This window comes from Lissotriton vulgaris, chromosome 2_1 (genome assembly GCF_964263255.1).
Source record: "Lissotriton vulgaris chromosome 2_1, aLisVul1.2, whole genome shotgun sequence".
Classification (NCBI taxonomy): domain Eukaryota; kingdom Metazoa; phylum Chordata; class Amphibia; order Caudata; family Salamandridae; genus Lissotriton; species Lissotriton vulgaris.
In genome coordinates this window covers 1,878,597,482-1,878,618,967 of record NC_141687.1, presented here as the reverse complement: position 1 = coordinate 1,878,618,967, position 21,486 = coordinate 1,878,597,482, and the positions used below count along the sequence as shown (strand labels likewise).

The 21,486-nt window shown below is 42.7% G+C and overlaps 1 protein-coding gene across 3 annotated transcripts in view; it reads left to right on the top strand.

Moving 5' to 3' along the window:
- Nucleotides 1–21,486, top strand: part of ARRDC4 (arrestin domain containing 4) — a 200,717-nt gene that overhangs the window by 159,707 nt on the left and 19,524 nt on the right. For all 3 annotated transcript variants that reach the window (XM_086958080.1, XM_086958081.1, XM_086958082.1), the window contains exon 6: nucleotides 9,591–9,753. In XM_086958080.1, coding sequence (XP_086814206.1) covers nucleotides 9,591–9,753 — 163 coding nt within the window. The remainder of the gene's footprint in view (nucleotides 1–9,590; nucleotides 9,754–21,486) is intronic.

Below are 21,486 nucleotides of genomic sequence, written 5' to 3'. Positions count from 1 at the left end.
GACAGCCAATTGCAAGCTATATTTGCTAATTTTCACTTTGTCCAGAACGATGCTGAAGAAGGTTTCAAGGTGTTGAGAAAACTTCTTTGGAAGTATGGCTGGTGGCAACGATCTGAACTTCCGAGAATAGCCATTTTGTACAATAATCCGCACTCGTCTATCTCTTGTGATATCCAGAGGATTGCTGATGCTTACCCCCACCAGAGTGGTGATTGGAGGAAGAGTAAGGTGGAAGGCATGGTTTGGCACCATAAGTCTTGATGTGCGCCCCTGCCTTTCACTGACTGCCAAGGCTGATTGGGCTGTCTTTGTTGCTGATAGTACTGCTGAGGCCATTGAGTGGCCTGAATCCTCTGCTGAGAAAGCAGTGATTTGCAAGGCAGTATACCCTTTTCCCAATGTGAGCTCCTTAAGTCTCCATCTCTGAGTTAATTTGTTGCATTTCCTCATCCACATCATTGGACCAAACAATGATGATCCATAGAAATGTAGAATCAAAATTCTCTGCGGAGATTCTGAGTTTTAGCCTGTGAGGTGTAGCCAGGAAAAATACTACATGCTCAAGTCTTGACCCCCATCCCGCTTCTAGTCAATGCTACATGTGACACGATGAAGGTAGTATACTTATTGAAGTGCCCCTGCGGGCTGCCTTACGTCGGTAAAACTGAACGCAAGATCAAAACTAGACTCATTGAACATCGCAGCAACATAAGAAACAAAAACCTGAAATCCTGCGTCGCAGCTCATTTCGTACAACATAATCACAACATCAGTCAAATCCGCTTTTTAATACTAGAGGTGGTCAACAAACCAGAATGTATATAGACCCAAAGAAATTTCTTCTCCAAAGAGAACTGTACTGGATTTACAAACTTGACTCTGTCCACCCTAAAGGACTCAATGAAAGACTGGAGTATAGCAGCTTTCTGTGATACGTCTTGTCACCATGTTAACGTACATTTTGGCTCTCTCTCTTGACAGCATCTTATTTTCTTTCCACACTCGTCATTCTTGTATTTTGCTACCTTGACTCCCTTTTTTTCCTTTGCAGTCTTTCCACTTTTTTTCCTTTTTCTTTTTTCTTTTTTACTCTCTACAACCTCTTTTTCTAGTCCGCACTTCCACTTTTCCACATTCCTCCCCACCTTTTCGGTCGCACCCAGTCCCTCCTGATATTAGATCATTTGTCATATTCTTCCTACACACCCAGCTTTACTCACATATGAGCATTCCGGTTCACCGTCCTACACTCATTTTCTTCTCTTATTTTCCACACTCATCTCTTCACAGTTCCTCACTCATTCTCACCTTCCCTCCCCAACTGTTCTTCTTCATCTTTGTTCCGGTCAGCAGTCTCCCACTTGCTCTTTTCCACTCTTCTAGTCCCCGACACACATGCATTTGTGTCCATTTTCACCATTATACCCTACTTTTTCCCAACAGTCTTTGACCTCCTCACCCATTCCCAACTAGTACATTTCTTAATCCCTATTTTCATCGTTCTACCCTTTTGTCATATCCCTTGTTTTTTTTTTTTTTTTTTTTTGCAGTGATCGTCAGACACAGAGCATCGCACCCTATCCGTTCCATTTTATTGTATTGTGTTTACTTTTACTGGACATGTACCGTATTTAACCTTTCAATCATGTTGTACTTATTCATGCCTACTTTTGTTGATGTAGAGTATCTATCTCGTATCTTGCCACATTTCGGCACCAGCCCTCTTTCTATCTCTCAAATATGCTACTTATCACGCATGCGCACCTTTTTCACCATTTCCGTATTGCAAAGCCGGCGTCCCGTCGCTTTGATTCACCGTGTTTTCCTGAATATGATAGTCAGACTCTTCACTACCGGTAAGCGCCTCATTATACTCCACTTAATTGGGTGACGGCTATTGCACCTCCGGACTCAGTTATTTCACCAGCACCACAATTTTGGCACAATGGCACACCTATTCTCTAACCACTGCTTCACCCGATCCACTAGGGGAACGCTTCGGCGTTGTTCAGGTGTAAACATAATCATTCTCCCCCGTGTTATTCATTTCACTTTACCCTGGCACACGATCGGTCACCCCGCACCCGCCTCTTGTAACCCTTCAGTGACCAGCATGTTTCGCTCACGTTTGTATTTTCACCTTGCACTTACCTGTTTCCATGACATTTCCATGCACGTTCTTAAGGGCACATTAACATTTATTTTCTTATACCTCGGGCCCTGTCTTGTTAAACATAGCATTTCTACATTATTTCCTTAGATTAACATGGACCCCTGAGGAAGAGCTACGCTCGAAATGCATCGATACTTTTGTGACTTGTTTGCCAGAAAACATAGCCATGTTACTTTGAACTTTGTTTTGGGAAAATTTCAATGACTACATGTATTCAGCCACTTGCTTATGCCAAAAATTGAACATTTAATCTTGCGGCATTTAAAACCCAAGACAATGCAAAGTGAATACAACTTTGAACCAATTGAATACTCATGTTTAATCTCTAGCAACTGTCTAGCTCATAGGAGTGCTCTGGTGCCTCACCTTACACCCGTAAGGTTTTCTTCACTCAAGTCTTGACAGTATCAGTTCATAATCAGCTGTGATGAATCTGATTCCACATGAATTATTTAGTTTCACAGTATCACAAACTCTTGAATGACTTCTTTAAAGTCATCTCGTCTTCTTGAGGTTTCCCCATGGCACTGGAGATTTTTCATTGTGAAGAAAAGTCAGTAAAGGTGGTGGTGGCTTCAGTAACAAGAATAGGAGAGGCACTGGTGAATTGTGATGCTAAGGAGAAACTATGTACATTTACAAACTCTCCACAGGTGAAGTTGGTCTTGAGAATACTCCCTTAGAGTACTCCTAGTTCTCTAAGATCTTTTCTCCTCTTCAGTTTACACACCCACTCTTCCAAAAGTTGCTGAGATGTACTTCCTGTTGACCTTTACAAATTCAGTTACTTCATCATTCATTTACTCAGACTCCAATATTGAAGGGCATCTTGAAGGGTTCCTGCTCTAGACAGTGAGAGTGTTGTAGCCCTGCCTATCCTCTAAGTCATAGAGGTCGAATGGGAGCATCAGCCTTTCTCTCAAGTTCTCTCAAGAACTTTCTCTAGATCTTCCTCTCTGCAAGTCTTTTCAAGCGCTGCATCAGCTGCATCAGCTTTGATAGGGGGGGGGTCCCATCTCCATGTTCCTCAGACTCTTGACGTCTTTGTTGGTTTTTCTGAAAGCAAAGCAGCCTGATATTTGCCATATCTTTAAGTCCTCCTGAATATTTCTTTTTTTACAGAAATGATTTGATTTGTGCAAGTGTCATTGACTCTTGTGCCTTTTTCCTTCCATATTAGAGAATAATTGAGAGACCCAAAGTAACCCTTTTTGCCTCCAGGACTTCCAATAAAAGGGTTTATTGTTAATTGTTAAATGCGAGTTGTGCCAAATGGTAGAGCTAGGAAAATCAGCAATTGAAAGGAGAGGAGGAGGTGGAGAGGAGAGGAGAGAAGTAAGGTAGTGGTGAACTTATGTAGGGGAGAAGAAAGAGAGGGTGGTTTTCGAGGGAAAGATAGATATTCAGAAAAAGAGAAGGGAAATAATGCAAGACGTTCAATCGTGACCCATAAAGGACAAGGCTCTGCAGGATCTTGTAGCCAAAAAGAAGCCTGTCTTAAGAGAAAGGCTCTCTGATAGGCTGGAAAGTCTGGAAGGTTGACTCCACCCTCCAATTTAGGTCGTATTAATCTAGCAAGAGACATCTGAGGTTTCTTACCATATCAAAGGAAGGAAGATAAAATTGAATTAATTTTCTTAAGGAACTTGAAGGGAATAGCCACTGGAATATAAGATATTGTGTAGAGAATTATGGGAGAAAGCATCATCTTAATCGTGTCGAGGCGGCCCCACCATGACAAATAAAGGGGATGCCATCTGGGTGTTAAATCCGATAGTTTCTGAATGCATTTATTTAAACAGAGAAACTGTGTCTGAAATGGAAGGGGTAACATGCAGGCCTAAATATTTAATATGAGAGGGACTTCCGGTAAAGTTCGAAGGGTTAAAGTCAGGCTTGAAGGTGTACTTTGTTAAAGACAAAATCTCACATTTGTCGTTATTGAGTTTATAGCCCGAGATAAGAGAATATTTGCGTACTACATCTAGAAAAGCAGGTATAGAATCAGTGGGGTTAGAAATGAAAAGCAGAATGTCATCAGCATATGCAGCCAATTTGATGTGAGAATGTGATGTTTGGAAGCCATGAATGTTAGGGTGCTGACGAAGTTTAGAAAGAAAAGGTTCCAAAGCTAAATTAAAAAGAAAAGGGGACAGAGGACACCCTTGGCAAACCCCTCTACCTAGGTCGAAAAAGGAAGAAACAAGACCACTAGCACATATGGCTGCACAAGGGTTAGAGTAAAGAAGGGAAACTAAAGAAATGAATTTGGGGCCGAACCCAAACCATTTGAGGGTTGAGAAGAGATAGGTCCATTCAACCCTATCAAATGCCTTCTCGGCATCCAATGCAATCGATGCCAGAGGGTGTTGTGAATGGGAGCACTTCAACAGGACATTAAATAAAAGTCTAGTGTTAGCAGTGATATACCGGCCCTTAACGAAACCTGACTGTTCGGCTCCTAATAAATCGGGTAATCAGCGAGATCTAATCTAGCTGCAAGCGATTTGGCAAAGATCTTGTAATCGATATTAAGTAAAGAAATCGGTCTGTAATTTTTGCAGTGCTGGGTATCCTTCCCTTCATTGGGAATAAGGCAAATGTGAGCGCCAGAAAAAGAACCTGAGGAATTACCTAGAGTAAGGAAAGTGTGAAGAAGGGAGTGCAACTTTGGAATGAGTAATTTTGAAAAGTGGAGGTAGAACTCAACTGTAAAACCGTCTGGTCCAGGAGCCTTGTCTTTTTAAGGTGTTGGAGACCAGAGAGTAATTCTTGCTGGGATAAGTCTGATTCTAAAGAGGAGAGGTCAAGAGGAAAGTGTAGAGGTTGCTGAATGCTGGAAAAGAAATGTGAGAGAGATTGGTGAGAGGGTTGGGTTTCGGAGGAGTAGAGGTTTGTGTAAAAGAGTGAACATTCAGTTAAAATATCTGCATCCTTGTGTTTAAGGTTCAAGTTACTATCATAAATAGATTCAATATTCAACTTCTTATGTTTAACTTTCAAATAATTGACCAAAATCCTTCCGGCCTTGTTCCGACCCCCATAAAACTTCGCACTCGATTTCAGTAAATATAAGGATGCATCTTCCGTGGATTTTTTGTTAAATTGTATTTTGGCCTCAACAAGAGTTGTCAAACTATCTTGAGAATGTGAGGTAAAATAGGAGTGTCCCAAACTCTTAATTTTCTGGAGAAGATCTCCAGTGGATTGGCGTGCAGCTTTCCTCTTCTTAGCACCATATCCAATGACCAAATCTCTTGCGGAAGCCTTAAAGGCATCCCAAATAGTATGCTTAGCGATGGAGGGAGTATCGTTAATCTAAAAAAACTCAGTAAAGAAATCTGTAAAAGAAATAGTAAACTTGGGGTCTAGGAGAAGAGAATTGTTAAAACACCATCTCCTAGGTCCAGTAATTTTGGGAATGATATCGATATTTATTGAAATAGGGCATGATCTGAGAGTAAAATAGGGCCAATTTTAGCATGCGTAAGAGTTTGGACAATGTTATGAGAAACGAAGATGTAATCAATCTGTGACTGAGAATGGTGTGAGGGGGAATAGAAGGTAAACTCTTTCGTCATCGGATTGCAAAGGCACCAGGCATCAATTAATTTGTGTTGCGAGATTGCTTGAGTAAAGATTTTGTTGGATTTATTGGGAACAAAGGTAACCTTAGAGTTCCTGTCAAGGAAGGGGTCAAAAGGCTGGGTAAAATCCACTGCTAGTATAAAATTATCATCCACGAATCTGGTAACATGCGCAGAGAGGTCACGCCAAAAAGTAGGGTCACCACCCGTGGGGGCATAGAAGTTAAGGAGAGAGATTGGAACACCCCTTAAAGATAGCTTGACATGAACCCATCTGCCTGCAGTGTCAGAGTCTTGTATTAATGGAGAGTGAGAGAGAGATTTTCGACATAAAATAATGACCCCCATTACGTTTGGCATCACCAGGAGAGTAATACACCTCACCCACCCAACCCCGCTTAAGTTTGGCAGATTCAACTTCTGAGAGATGAGTTTCTGGCAGAAATGCTAAATCAACATGTAACTTGGCGAGATGAGATAAAATTCTTTGTCTCTTGATCGGAGAATTAATACCCCTAACATTCCATGTGACAATTTTTAACGACATATAATAAGAAACTGAATACGACAAACAACTTGAAAAACTGCAAAAGAAAGCCCCAAAGAAAATTATTGTGTTCATTAGAAAAGGAAAAACTGAGTGAAGAAGAGAAAGAAGAAGCAAGTGACTATAGTAAGAAGAACAAAAGATACAACAAATAAGTGAAATAGAGTAACAGAGAGAAATTACCCGATAAGATAAGCTCAGAAGGAGAGGGAATGCATAATTGGAAGAGAGTGAGAAGAGACAAAGAAGTGCAAGACAGGAAAGTACATTTCTGAAAAAAATTTATGGAATCAAATAAGAAGACAAAGAAGAGTTAAAGGATGATAGACGTATGCTGAGGAAGAACGGCAACATCAGTGGTGAAGTTACACAAAGAAAGGAGAAGAGAGAGAGAGAAAACGGAGAGAAAAAACCTGAAGAGACACCTATGAAAGACATGAAGCAAAGGAAGAAGAGGGAGGGAAAAGAGGTAAACCAAACAAATGACATGTGTAAAGAACAGAGGAAAAACATACCTACAGAAAGGGAAAATGAGGGATCACAACCAGGATCAAACCAGAATCGAGGGGAGGGGAGGTGGAACCACAAAGAGCAGGCAAGACATCCAGGGCCAGCGGGGGGCACAACCGGGAAGAAAACATAGGAAGATGATCTGACCTATGAGGAACATAAGGAAAATGGTAAGCGGAGGGTAAAGAAGGGTACAGGAGAAACATTAATTTTATCAAAACAGCAAAAAGGAATACAAGCAATTAACATAACATAGGGAATTTAACACCACTTCAAAAACATTGCAACAGTAGTCAACGAATATGGAAACAGCAAAAAGAAATGAATCAAGAGAGGTTTATGAAATACAACAGGAGAACTAGGGAGCAAGCGAACAGTAGCAAAGTGGAAGAGACCCACAAAAGAGAGACATGGCATTCAGGGAGGAGAGGAAGAAGAAGCATTAGAAATGTCCATATCGGTTGTTCTGCATGAATTCAGGAAGCTTCGGAGACGAACAGGATCTTCGTACGCTGTAGTCTTGTTGTTGTAGGTGACCTTAAAGAGGCAATGATGGAATAAACCATATCTAGCTCCTATGGCTCTTAGATCAGCACGCATGTCCAGAAAAGCCTTTCGTCGGTTCGCTGTAGCTTTAGCATAGTCCTGCGCGAAGAACAAAGAAGATCCGGACCAAGTAAGTCGAGGAGAAGCTCTGGCTGCTGACAAGACTTTCAAGAGATCAGTATATTCAAGAAAGTACATGATAACTCCTCTTGGTCGTGTTGAAGTGGTGATGGTAGAAGGAAGCCGGCCCAACCTGTGAGCACATTGGATGTTGGAATCCGTACCCTCTGGTAAATGTAAAAGCTTAGGGAGAAAAGACTTAAAGAAAGAAATGGGATCAGTTCCCACACAGCCCTCCACCAGGCCGTAAATACGCAAATTATTGCGTCTGTTGCGGTTTTCAAGCTCCTCCACCTGCTTCTGGAGAGAAGAAATCTGCAGATTTGAGTGAGAAACTTTAGTGGGCGTTTCTTTCAAAGAGGAAATGCTTTGCTCCATAGAAGAGACTCTTGCATCCATTTGCGACCAATTGTCTGTCAGGACTTGTAATTTGGCGTTGGTGTCCTCCATGAAGGGGCGGAGAGCCCTTATTTCCTCTAAGAGGAGCTCCAAAAAATTGGTCACAGCGACTTAGGTGGAGAGGGGGGGTCCTTTTTAAGTCTTTTGGAGTTTGGAAGATTCCATTGTAGACTGTGTAGCCGGAATTAAGGGTGACTGAAGAGCTTCAAACTTGGCAAAGAGAGTAAATAATTTAGAGTTCTTAATTAAAGAATGTCTTGAGGAGATGAGAGTAGAACGTGGCATAAATTGGCTCATAAAGGGTAAAAGTCAAAAAATGCAAACACAGTGTAATGAAGACCAACAGCAAGAATAGACCAGGAAGATGCCGTCCGTCGTGCGTCAGAGAAAACAAACTGAGCAGCAAAGAAGGCTAGTTCCTAGGAAGGGCATCTGTGAATAAACCATTAGCAGTGGTACTTGACAAATAAGAAACGCTGTATCAAGGGCATGAAACAGCGAAAAAATTAATCTTAGGCAGGAAACTGCGTAAAATGGCCGCCACATCTGAGGAAAAACAGAGTAGCACACAGTGACTGGAAAAAGCAGCCTGAGAAGAGTCAAGTAGCCCGGGTGAAGAAGCTCAGGTCATAGGGGAAGCCTGTAAGGCATTGAGGCATAATAAATCACCAAACGGTGTTGCAGGAGGCATGGAAGGTAGTGCAGGCTTTTGCGAGGGTGCCGAGAGAAAGCAAAACAAAATGGCGTCCGTGACTCGCAAAATCGCGGCCGAACTTACTCCGGCGAAATTCGGTGTAAATGCGCCTCAGCAGAAGTCAAGAAAAGTCTCCAAGCATGCTCGTTCCTTCCCGCGAGCAGAACCCGTCGTAGGCAACTGTAGAGGAGTCCTCTGAGCACGTCGTGTCTTCCCGGCCGGCGGAGCGTTCACTTCGGCGCCGCCATGCTGCTCGGGCGCCAAGCCAAGCCCCCGCAATGTATATATTTAAACTAAAAACAGAAGTGGTTTTGATCCCGAATGTAGGTTGAACAGTTCAGTGCATTTACTTTAATGGAGATTCCTTTGGAGAACTAGGAATGGCAGATGCGTAACTATTCCTTCATTATTACCGTAAAATAATGCAATACATCAGTAATGCTGTTTTCATGTTGCAACGTTTTTCAATGAAAAATTTAAAAACATAATTATATGCCACTTAAGAATGACTGCACGCCTCTTATTCTTAACCAATCACAAAGCCAGCAATTAAACTTGCTGATGAAAACACTTTAATTATATTCATATATATATATATATATATATATATATATATATATATATATATATATATATATATATATATATATAACATTCTCAAAGCAAAACATATTGCGATATATCCCTCGCAGAAAGAGATTTTCTAATATTTTTGAATTTATTGAAGATCCTCATTTTGATGTACTATGATTACACATAACTTTTTCTATACTAAGCAACATTTAATTCATTTCAGGTTCTCATTCTTACATAGAGCTTTATCGAAAACTGGAGGATAGAGTATTTCAAAATATAACAGGAGCCAGTCACATTGCGCAACTTGAAAACCATTTGTCTTAAACCTTCCATGTGAGGTGTTTTAAAATGACTTTATTTTGATCTTATCAGTATGTCTAGTTCCTGCTATGCTTTTTGCTTACTATTTTTAATTCGGTAATTTTTCCATGCAAACAGGTGTATATCCATGTTCCAGGTGCTAAAAAGTTGATGATTGAGCTACCGTTGGTGATTGGCACAATACCGTTTAATGGATTTGCCAGCAGGAATGTGAGTGCAACTAGCCACTTCAGCATGGATATGAGTTGGCTTGCGTTGGCATTACCAGAAATACCTGAAGGTAAGGTTATTTTCACCACAGTTTTGTTAGCAAACATTATTATTATTTTTTTTAACTTTTTATTAGGCAACATAACAAGGGAGCACAGCAATGCAGTTCATCAATGACATACAATCAGAAGAAATATATACTGTTACAAGAAAGATCCTTCATTCCAGTATCTCGCCCTCTATATTTAATGGACCATGCAACCTTACTTCACTGTCGCAGACAGGCAAATTTCACCCCTGTATATTTTCCATGCAGCCCACTTACGATCTCATTTTTTGGGGCATCCTCTATGTTTAAAAACATCCTTCTACGCAATCATGGCTCTATTGATGTCAGCAACCCAGTCTATGACAGTTGGCATTTCACCCACACCTCATATTTGTGCGATATTTCGTTTTGCAGGGGCCCATCCCAGGGAAACCCATGATTTCTCGGTCTGGGTGAGGTCTGTGGCCTCGTATACGTTTAGTAGGCATAGTTCCGGAGTGACCGTCGATTTATTTTTTTCCCCCAGCTCCCTCCATTTGATCCGCAACTACTTTCCAGTATGTTTGGGCGCCTGGACACTACCAGATAGTGTGAAAGAAACTTCAATCCTGTTAACATTGTCTGAGGCAATAAGTATCGGCCCTACTGCCCATCTTGACCAAAACTCCAGCTTTAAGATAAACGCTGTGTAGAATTTTGAGTTGGACAAGCCACAGTCTCGTAGGAATGGCTACCTCTCTTGGGGTGGCCAGAGCTTCTCGCCAATCATCTACTTCTAGTGCACCCAGCTCCGTCTCCCAGTTCTGCCGCAAGTGCGTTAAGAGATCCAGGCGGCTGTTAATCAATTTTTTATATGTTAGAGATATGGCCTTCTTGACAATGGGGTCGAGTATCAGCCTCTCTTCTAGTGGGCAAGCCTCAGGAAGTGGGCCACCCCCTGTATTGCTGTTTTAAGTGCGTTGCTGATCTGCAGATATTTGAATGTTTCAGTTTGTGCAAGATCATAATCTTTCTGCAAATTTGCAAATGTTGCCAACCCATTGGAATTCCACATATCCTCCACCGTTGAAATACCATTCCGGTCCAACTTATCGAAACTGGGGCAAGCACTCAGAGAGCCCAATTGCTCGAGTTCCCAGAGTGGAGTCGCACGTGTAATTTTGTTATGCCTGCCCAATTTTTTATTGACTGCATGCCAGATTTCAATTGTGCGTGCCGTCGGTCCGGTAAGGCCCAATTTCCTGGGGTTTGTGTATTGTGCTTTGTGGTGCCTACCTTGTCCCATAAGCCACCAGTCTGTGCATAAACTCAGGTCCCCCCGATCTCCATGAGTCCAACTATTGAGCACCACGAGTTGAGATGCTCAGTATTGTGACCTACGGTCAGGTAACGCAATTACCCCATCATACCATCCCGCCGATAATTTCTGCATCGCTATACGCGGTGCCCGTCCATCTCATAGCAGGGTGTGCACGGCGCTATCAATGCTGGAAGAGTAGGAGTCGGGGACCTTGTATGGAGTGTTTTGCAAAACCTAGAGGAAGCGAGGCAAAGCCAACATTTTAAAAAGGGCTGCGTGTCCCAGGAGAGTCAGAGGAAGGGAACGCCATTGTTTAATGTTAGTTCGAAAGCACGTCAAGGGCCCTTGCAAGTTTGTTTCATAAAAGCGGGTTGCATCAAACGTTATATAGATTCCTAAGTAGCGTAAAAGGCTCTGGTGCTACAGGGATTTCATACTCCCTTGGTATGCGTGGCTGCCAGCCCTGCAGCGGGTATAGCTGCGACTTAGACAAATTTATCGTGTAGCCTGAGTGGTTGCCAAATATACGGAAAATATGAAGGATATGGGCCTCCCACTGTTATGTTCCATATAGGCACCCCAAAATAGACTCAGTTAGGAACCTAATTTCTCACCTATATTTCCCCCTCCATTACACTATATACTGTTATAACTTAGTTACGGTACTGCCTACAGGACGTGTGGTTTTCCCTGAAAACTAGCCTCATTCATTATGCATGAGGATTCTTGGAAACTCGGCAGGACTACCATCTTCTGCATAATAACTATTTATAAGGTCATTCCTTCGGTCATCCTAAGTCCAACATGACACAGCAAGGTAGATCCCATATCTTAGCTGAGGGAGGGAAAGGAGAAAAGAACTTCCATGCTGACACACTGACACAAGAAGCTGAGGTTCCTGCTCGCAGACACTACAGCTCGCAGTGGTCTGACAAACCATGCTGGGTGTCCATCTCGGGACTAAGAATGGGTCCCACGAGGGATTCTTGGCTTTACACCTACATACATGCTAGGTAGACTTAGGTTCATCTAGTTAGGGTCGCATCGTAGGAGTACGCATTTTATTGTCATGTATTTTTATACCTGCCTGTATTCATTGTTTTAGCACTACTGTAGAAATCAACCATGCTTTTACTCTGTTGTTGCTTATAAACATTTATATCTGTATCTGTCTTAGGGTTGTTTCAGCACACCTGTTTTGTACTAAAATGATGCTGGTTCAATAAATGCTTATTGAAAACTTTCCCACTGTTTATTCTGTGTATCTCTCTGAGACAAAGGGAGCAGGAGTGACTGAGCGAAAAATACTGCACTGTTTATACGATCCCTGATGGGACAGAGTTGTCATGTTCGATAGTAGGGGTTTTAGTGGCACTGTGAGCTAGCTGGTATACAGGCAAACATACCCAGTGGGGGTGTCTGGAATCAGTCTGGACACCAATTCCACAAGTTGTCTGAACAAGCAGATCCTATATGGGATTATAGGATCTACACGACATGGCGCACAACGTTGGTTTGGTACTTATTTAATGGTCAAATCTCAGTGGTTCAATCGTGCTATTCTCGTAGACCGGTACTCACATTTGCCCAGAGACGTCTGGAGTGGGAACGGAACTATCCACCACAGCTGAGTAGGCATATCCTATGTATTAGCTGTAGGTTTATCAAGCTTGAAGGACAAAAAGTTCCTATTGTACATAAAACCTTATCTCAGATTCCGTGAAACTTTTTCCTTCTTCGAAATAATGGCTGACGAAGAAGCCGCTGTGTCGGCACAACATGCGGTTCCAGTAAAAGAAGAAGGTGAAAATATCATGTCAGAAAATGTTAGAAGTGCCCTTACTCTCAAACTAGCATATTATGGAGTCACAGCTAGGGGTGGGACTGTCGCATTCGTGATTGAGGCACACGAATCATATAGAACAAAGGTATTCTATTCATGGGTTAAATTCCCACAAGCAGATGCACATTCAAATACATTTCACTCTTACACTGAAGATGAAACACCAGACGAATACTGTCCGTATGAAGACATTGAAATTCCGCTCACCTACCTGGAGCACATAAACTGGTTTAAAGGCACCCTCCCATACACAAAAGAAAAAGTGAAACTTGATCCGCTCGGAGGAGATGGAGCAACTAGGCCAGTCCTAGCGGTCTATGCACCACATCCAGACATTGACACAATGTCGGTAGCAGACTTGCGTCCATTTCATAAAGAAATAATACAACTTTACAGAAACCTGACAATGTTCGTGATGAGAATATTTCCACTTCAGCAAGGGCTACATCTACAGGACAAATTCACAGATCGACAACTAAAATAACTCCACAAACGCTACACGCTGTTATTGGTAAAATGCCCACTAGGCGTGAGCAAATGCCATTCTGGATAGCTCAGAAAATAGCACAGCTAGAGGCTTTATTTCCACACATAATCCCTTAAGAAGAACATAGAATGCTAACAATCTGCTTGCCAATGGGGATAGCTCCCCAGATAGAGGATTGTACCTCTTGGGGTACAGTTTTCGCTGCTATATATACCAGAACTCATGGTATCCCTTCATTATCAGTAATTCCAGATGTATTAAGACAAATACAAGAATGAGTATGGATCAGAACCTGCTCTGAACTTAAGGTTGAAATTGTTAGGACATTTTGCTCAGGTGTCAGCTATTATATTAGCAAACATAAAAGGGGAGGCAGCAGCAGTGATAATATGCCAACGCCTGAGGGATCTCACTCCTTTACAACAGGAGAGTGAATTGCCTAAACTTATCGAAGACACCTATGCTGAATTAGGTAGAGATAGTTTGGGAGCTAGAGCAACAAAACCTCAACTCACGGGTGGTCTTGAGAAAGAGAACACGAAGCAAGCACCTGATTCTACCAGGAAGAAATGGGATAACAATAAAAAAGAAAAGATTAGAGAAAATAGATCACAATCTAGGGGTGGGTCTCCTCAACAGGAGCCCTCCGAAAGGAGGTACAACCTTGGGAATCGTGATAACATTAAAAAACCTGTCAGGGGACTGATACACGTTCCTCCTGCTCCTTTCAGGGTTCATCAAAAAACTCTGAGAGGGAAGGACGGTCAGAACACAGACAAGAAGAGCGTACGAAGTCCAGAGACATGCAACGTGCTTCAGACTAAATCAAAACCTCTATTTAAAAAGAAGAAAGTAGACATGCCCAGAATTCTGATGACTCAATTCCTGAACGGGGAATTGGCTCTGACGATGCTAGACAGCGCGGCAGAAGTAACAATAGCTCACCAGAACCTGATGGAATTTCTGGTGACAGCAGAGTTTAATGAACATATCACGGTGGAGACTCCTGATATGAGGGTAAGTGTCCCACATAGGTAACATGAAATAACACTCCAATGGAGGGGGACAAACCCAGAAAAATTAAAGGTCTCTTTTGGGAGAACCTGACTTGTGGATATGACATCCTTTTAGCTGAGAGCCCACAGGGAGAAACAGTAATTTTACTGAGCTCATTCCAATATATGTAAACACCACAAATTTGACGTTCCGTGTTATGGTGGGTCAATCTGGGTACACTCACCTAAACTTCAATGAAGGCATATACTGTAGTTGTTTAATTTTTGATGTATGTTTGGTTTGTATTATATGAAATGTAAATAGTGGTTTGTGATTTATGTTTTTTGACTTATGTTTTTTGTAAATGTTGTATAAAATGTACAGTACTTTCCTTTCCATATATAAATGTGATATAAAGTGAACTACCGGGGAAAAAACTTTAAAATATACGGTAAAATAAAAATACTGGTGCAAACTAAAGGAAGTTGTGTTTGCCCTTGCAAAGTAATTGTTTTTTAAATTAAAATTGGGACATGCACTTTTGTGTGTTGTTGTGAGAGAAAGAGCACAGGCTCAGGGGAAATAAATTATTGTTGTAACTCCAGTACCATCCTTGTGTTAAAGCTTTACATCCAAGATGGATACAATGGACTAATTCTCTCACTGCAACAGGTGTAGATTACAAATTTGACTTTACACTAAAAACACAAAAATTCTTGCAATATCCTCTCCCTAATGAAGTAATGCCTCTAGATCTGTATGAATACATTATTTACACTGACGGTTCTGCTCAGCCGGCCATAGGAAGTAAACAACAATACAGAGCTGCATGCGTGATTGTGAAGGGTCGTATGCAGTTCCATCCCAGCAGTACAAAAACACAGTCTCTAGGAGACTGCACGGCACAGCTGGCAGAATTATTAGCCCTGTTATTGGCACTAATAAATACAGATGGAGAATACCCCACACTGATTGTGTGCGATTCTTTTTACTGTGTCCTGTCATACAATGAATATCTACACTACTGGGGTCAAAATGGGTTTAAAGTGTAAAAAGGTGGCACAATTAAGCATAAAATGCAATAGGAACAGGTAGCGGAGTTGAAAAATTAACTACTGAGAGCTCATGTGATACACACGCTGAATCATCAACGTGATGGCGTTCACATTGAAGGGAATTCATTTGCTGATGAAGCTGCAATGGAAGCAGTACGACCTGCTGCCATAGCTGCAATCATCTTTCAAAAACGAAACTAGATGGACATTTAACCTCTTCGCCGCTAATGACAAGGGTAACTCGTCATGGACTTTCCATTGATTTCAATGGAAATTACAGCAAAAGTGCAATTGTACCTTAGCGCTAAAGGGGTTAATGGTAGCTGTCATTGCTTCACGCAAAAACAGCACAGCCTTACCAAAAGGCACTCCACTCAAGTACTCCTACAAGTTAGATGCAAATAACATTCCGTATGCTCAAATTCCGGGAGAGGGGGATAGAGTAAAACCAAACATGGATTGCAGATTAGGCTTAATAATGGCTGCGCACAATGGTCTAAGTTCTGCACAGGCAGGGATTACCTCAACGGTTTCTTTACTGAATGAACGCTATTGGTGGCCAGAATTAACGAAACAGACAAAGAATTTTGTCCTGAAGTGCGACATCTGTCAGCAGATGGAGGGTTCCACCGTAGCACTTCCAGTGAAGGCACTACTATTGATATCAGACAGACCACTCACTTGTGTCTATTTGGACCACTGGGGCCCCCTACAATCAGATGCGGCTCACAAGTATATCTTGGTGGCAGTGGATTCATGCTCTAGATTCCTGTGGGTTTATCCTCAGCGCTCGGCTGACGCCCGAATTGTTATAAAAGATTTGCGAGTCTTCATAGGGACATGCACAGTGACACATTACATTCTGACTGTGGCCCCACGTTTAGCTCTAGGGCTTACAAGGAAGCCATGGGAACTTTGGGTGTTGCATTGCGGTTCTCCTCTCCGTACCATCCCGAGGGAAATTTGGTCAATGAGAGGAAAAACCGAGACTTAAAGCAGTCTTTAACAGCAAGAGTGTTAGGTTTGGGTGACAGTTGGGCAATCACTTATACAGGGTCCAAAGAGCCCTTAACAATATGGCAAGAAGTTCCCTAGGAGGTGTCATCCCTTACGAATTCCTATTTGGGATTAGAATGTGCTACCTGATCTCAAATATGAAAGCACAGTGGCTGATGAAAACCATTTGACAGCAATAAACGTTTGGCTGTTTTACAGGATCTCAATGAATTCCGGGCACTACAAAACGACATGCAAGTAAAACGCACTACCACTGGGGACGTCAAATCAGTCACGGCAAGACCTGCCTGGATCCCTAAAGTCGGGGATTTGTTCAGAGAAAATATTGTGGACAAGAAAAAATTTGGACCATCATACAGAAAGCCTGTGCCTGTCCTGGCTGTTGAAGGCACAAGAACAGTATTTCTTCCGCCCCTTACCGGCAACAAAAAAAAAGAGATTTGTCTCCATCAATCTGATCAAACCACACGATGTGCCGATACTGAATAGTAGGCCTCGTGGGCTCGTGGGTAGCCGACACTCTCCTCTCGCTACCATACAGGAAGTTCAGACAGAAAGACTCATAACATTTGAAGAGTCACCAATAGAAAGTAATGGAGTTTCCAACAATGAAATGGAGCTTGTTCCTCTTGAAACAGAGCAGCAAAACACAAATGAAAAACAAATATCAATTCGGCCTACCACCGACATCTACATAAATATGCCTCTACAAGAGCCGTCTGCCAGTTCAAGAAAACCTGCTGAGCTACCAAAAATAGATCGAACTTCATCTAGCTATGTCATCGATTTTGATACCTTCTCTCTGGATCCCAGTGAACCTGAAACAACGCCAGCTCCAGATTCCCGTAAGCAACACATGTGTGACTTCTACTTTTTTCAGAAAAAGACTTACCTGGTATCACTTTGGCTCCAGCTCTGGATAATAACAGGAATACTGTTTTTATCTGTTATGGGTTGGCCTAGTGACTGTCTTTTGCTTACTCATGAATTGAAACTATCTCCCAGAACAGTTTCAAACGTGAACTTGGTCCTGAAACCTCATACGCCATCTCATTGTGAACAAAGAGACCTGTCCTTCGTGAACATTACAGCTATTCCAATTCCTAATGGTATAGCTTGGGACAAGGTTGATTATAATGTATTTGGTCCCACAGAACTTTTGACAATACCATATGTATTTAAGATTTCTCTAAATGATATATTTACCTCCAGTACATTTTCTGACGATTAGGATTTTGAAACTGTAAATAATATGTTGTCTGATTTAGAACAATCCACTGCATTTTCAAGCACTGAAATGTTAGAGGACACATCTGATTTTGACACTATGTACTGTTATCAACATTATGGTAATCACTTTTTACATAAATCCAGTATCCATAAAAGCAAGTAAATGACAGCATACAGTACAATTCATCAGGCCCCATTTGGAAGGGATGGTTAGTTTGGCCCAAGGACACAAATAGGTGTAAAAAAAAGATTATGGGGTACCACCAAAAGGTTTAGTATCCATAGGCCCGACCAACTCTATGTACAACCAGAACATCCGAGGCTGGTGACATCTTACAGTGTTGGGAAGTTATTCCTTTAATTGGCTCAAAACCTAAACACTGTCCTAGGTGAAACAACACTTATCTTTACTATCAGAAGACATGGATCAAAGGGACTTTGTATTAGGCCCCCGAAAGCCACGCCAGAAACGGTTCTTATACACGTCTATAATGAAATCTGGAAATCTCTCAACAAGGAGCCGCAGAGAGATTCCGTGAAATTGATGGAATTTACCTAGAATTAGCATTCGCTGTAGTCGATAATGGTATGACTACATTAACATCCAGGATTTATTCACTAGGCAACATTGTATCTTCTGCTATAGATATACTAGAACAGGATTTGTCCATATTACAGCACGGACAGTCTCAGTTACGTTCTATTATGTTGTTAAGCTTAACAGTACAATCATTGTAGTCTGGTTATGTGCCTTGGCAATTTATTAACAGTACATCTTTGTTCTCTGCTTACAATCTAACTAAAAAACAGATAACTATGGCACAAATGGGAGCACAAATATACAATGCTGCGTATTGAAAAACTGGACCAGTTACCTTTCACTGTGGCAGAGTCACCCTCCACAGAATAGTTAAACCATGGCCATATAAAATTACCGGTCACAACTTTCCAGTTTCAGTATTGCCTAGAACAACAACAGGCAGGCAGATATACAGCGATGGGTAGGGAATTCATCAAGGAATCTTGGGAATTACCAAACAGAATTCGATGCAGAAGTGGGGACATGGAAGTGTTTCTAAGCTGTACAAACTGCGAGAACTCTTTAAGTGGATCTCTCATATGCAAGGATATCATGCTTCACGGGGCCTGTAACGGTTCAGTTGCAAACTTATTCTGTCATTTGAAAGGGTCCCCAGCTGCCATGATTAATCCAGTGTTCAAGTTGCTTTCAAATGAGTTAATTATGCTGAATGATCAAGGTTGTTGTGTGTCACTGTAGACTCCAGGGTTACTTGTTCTAGGCAAGTATTGATACCGCAGGTGCACTGCCCCTGTGTTTAGCTCCCGGGCCCAGAACCACAGCACATGCCACCCCTGTGAGCCCACTGCAGAGGGAACGATAGTGGCTGAGCAGAGGGTGCTGAAAGAGACTTAAGTAGACGACACTCGGAGGGTCACTGGCTGCCTGACAACTACCCACAACACCCATTGCCTGCCAATGAGGGGTACCCACCAGGGAGCAGCTGCTGTATACAAACACAGAGGTCCTTCCATGCAACCTCTGGGGAGAGAACTGCTCGTAAATCCAGACACACTGCATCACCCCGCTAGAGCAATCACTGGTCTGGGCCCATGTAAACTGCACCGAAACAACTGCTCACATCTCCCTCAGTCTCTGCCGTGACACAGAGACTGGTGCCGCTACTCCTGGCCCTTTTGTCATACCACAGACATCCCTGCCCCTCACCCCCCCTCCTCAACAGACTGATGGCTACATAAATCTGGAGTAGAAGTGACTGGCCTCCATGAGGGGACCTTCCAAGTGAGGATAATTGGTGATACTGACACCTGGACGCCCCCACGGGCACAACTCCATGGCAGCCATGGCATCACAGCAGTCTGGGAAAGACTCAACCATGTAGGACATGCTTGCTAAGGCTGCTTCTAAAAAAATTCAATAAAAAATCCGGACCTGATCATCGAGGAGCGCCATTCACGGCAGACACACACCCCAGAATCAGACGATGTTGATGCCCCTATCACCCGCACATTTATGGAATCCTTGTTTAGTAAAATAAGAAGTGATATCATTGTCTTGTGCACGAGGCCGCTCCAGAAATTAAGGATGTCAAACGGGATACGGCAGAGGTAGGGCACAGAGTGGCCACATCAGAAAGCTGCAGCAACGCCAGGTAAGAGGAACTGGACACCTACTGATGCAAGCTTCTGAAACTTACGGATCAAAACACTGAGCTACAGGTACAATCTCAAAGATTTGGACTCACATTGTCCAGTATCCAAATCTGAGGTATCCCCCTCCTGGCTGATTCAGGGGACCTGGAAGGCTATGTTACCTGACTCTTTCGTCATATCCTCCCAGATCTGTAGGGAAAGATATAGTTGTAGACCCACAGAGCAGGGAGATGGCTCGCTGCCTCTGATTCCATATAGGATATCCTCACTTGTGTCCACCACTGCAGGCAGAAGGAGGCGATCTTCGCAGTGGCTTGCGACCACTCTCCAACCTTCTTTGAATGAACCAAGATCTGGTTGTACCAAGACTTGTTGCCACTCATGCTACAGCTCCGCCACTTGCTCAGACACGCCACCACATTTCTCCATGACAAGGCATCAAATACAAATTAGACCCCTGTTCCGCCTCATCCTTATATAGGATAAAGAAACACGCTGAATCCAATCTATGGCTGAAGCCTCGGATTCCCCTGGGGTACTTATCTTCCCCGTTCCGCGAGCTACAGTTGAGGCTTAGGATAGGGGTCATGATCCCTAGTGGCCCCTCAACACCCATCTTCCTGCTCACTCCCCTGCTAAGCAATCTCGAATTGCCACCGGCTAAGTCCGGTTCCGTTCTCCAGGCCTGGCAAGATGCACAGTGTAAAAGCATAGAAGACTGTTTTCGACCTCACTGGCCTCATGGACTTCCAGGAAATACAGGCTTCCTAAGGGCCTCCTGCCAAGGAGATCTGGTGCTACATAGCTGTCAAACACTGGATACCTCAACCCTACATCCACACCGCAGCTAGCAAACTCCTCACCACATTCAAGAAGTGTCTCATTATGTAGACTGGGGACAAAAGCCTGCTTTTGGATAAATCTACAAGTTCGTAAATCAACCACTTGGTACCACCAAATCGCCTGCATAGAGAAGGTGGGATTAGGATTTGGAACACTCCTTTACTTCCAAAGAATGGTCTGAGGGTCTACTCAGGGCATGGATCTCCTCACTCAGCACAGCAGATTTGGAAGCACAGCTCAAAGTAATGCATTATTGGTACTGTACCCAGCGTGGGTGGCAAAATGGAGGTCCGATAGTAAAGACACATGCTGGCTTGACTACAGCCACACAGGCACCCTAACCCACCTCCTCTAGCACTGTTCTAAACTTAAGCGAGGCTGGGATGAGTTCCTGAGAGATGTCAACGAGATATTTTTGCCACTGATGTCCCCTTTCCCAGCTACATCCTCCTAGGTCTCCCAAATGTGCTAATCTACCCGCTCTCTACTTTACCAAAGGCAGAGATGTCACATTGACAGTGTGTGCAGCCAATCAAGACATGACTTCTGTGTGAGGCACTGTCTCTCTACTTATTCACACAGACTTGCTACATCGACTTTAGGATATAATAGGCATGGAAAAACTTACTACATTAATTGAGAGCAAACTGCTGCAGTTTAATAAAATGTGAGAATCTTGCCTCTGCTTTCTCTCACAAGACTTCAAGGAACTGTCCTGCCCAACCTCCCTGCAGGTCCTCAGGCTTATGCAGCAGGAGCCTGACACCGCCCAATAGGATGGAGAAGGACA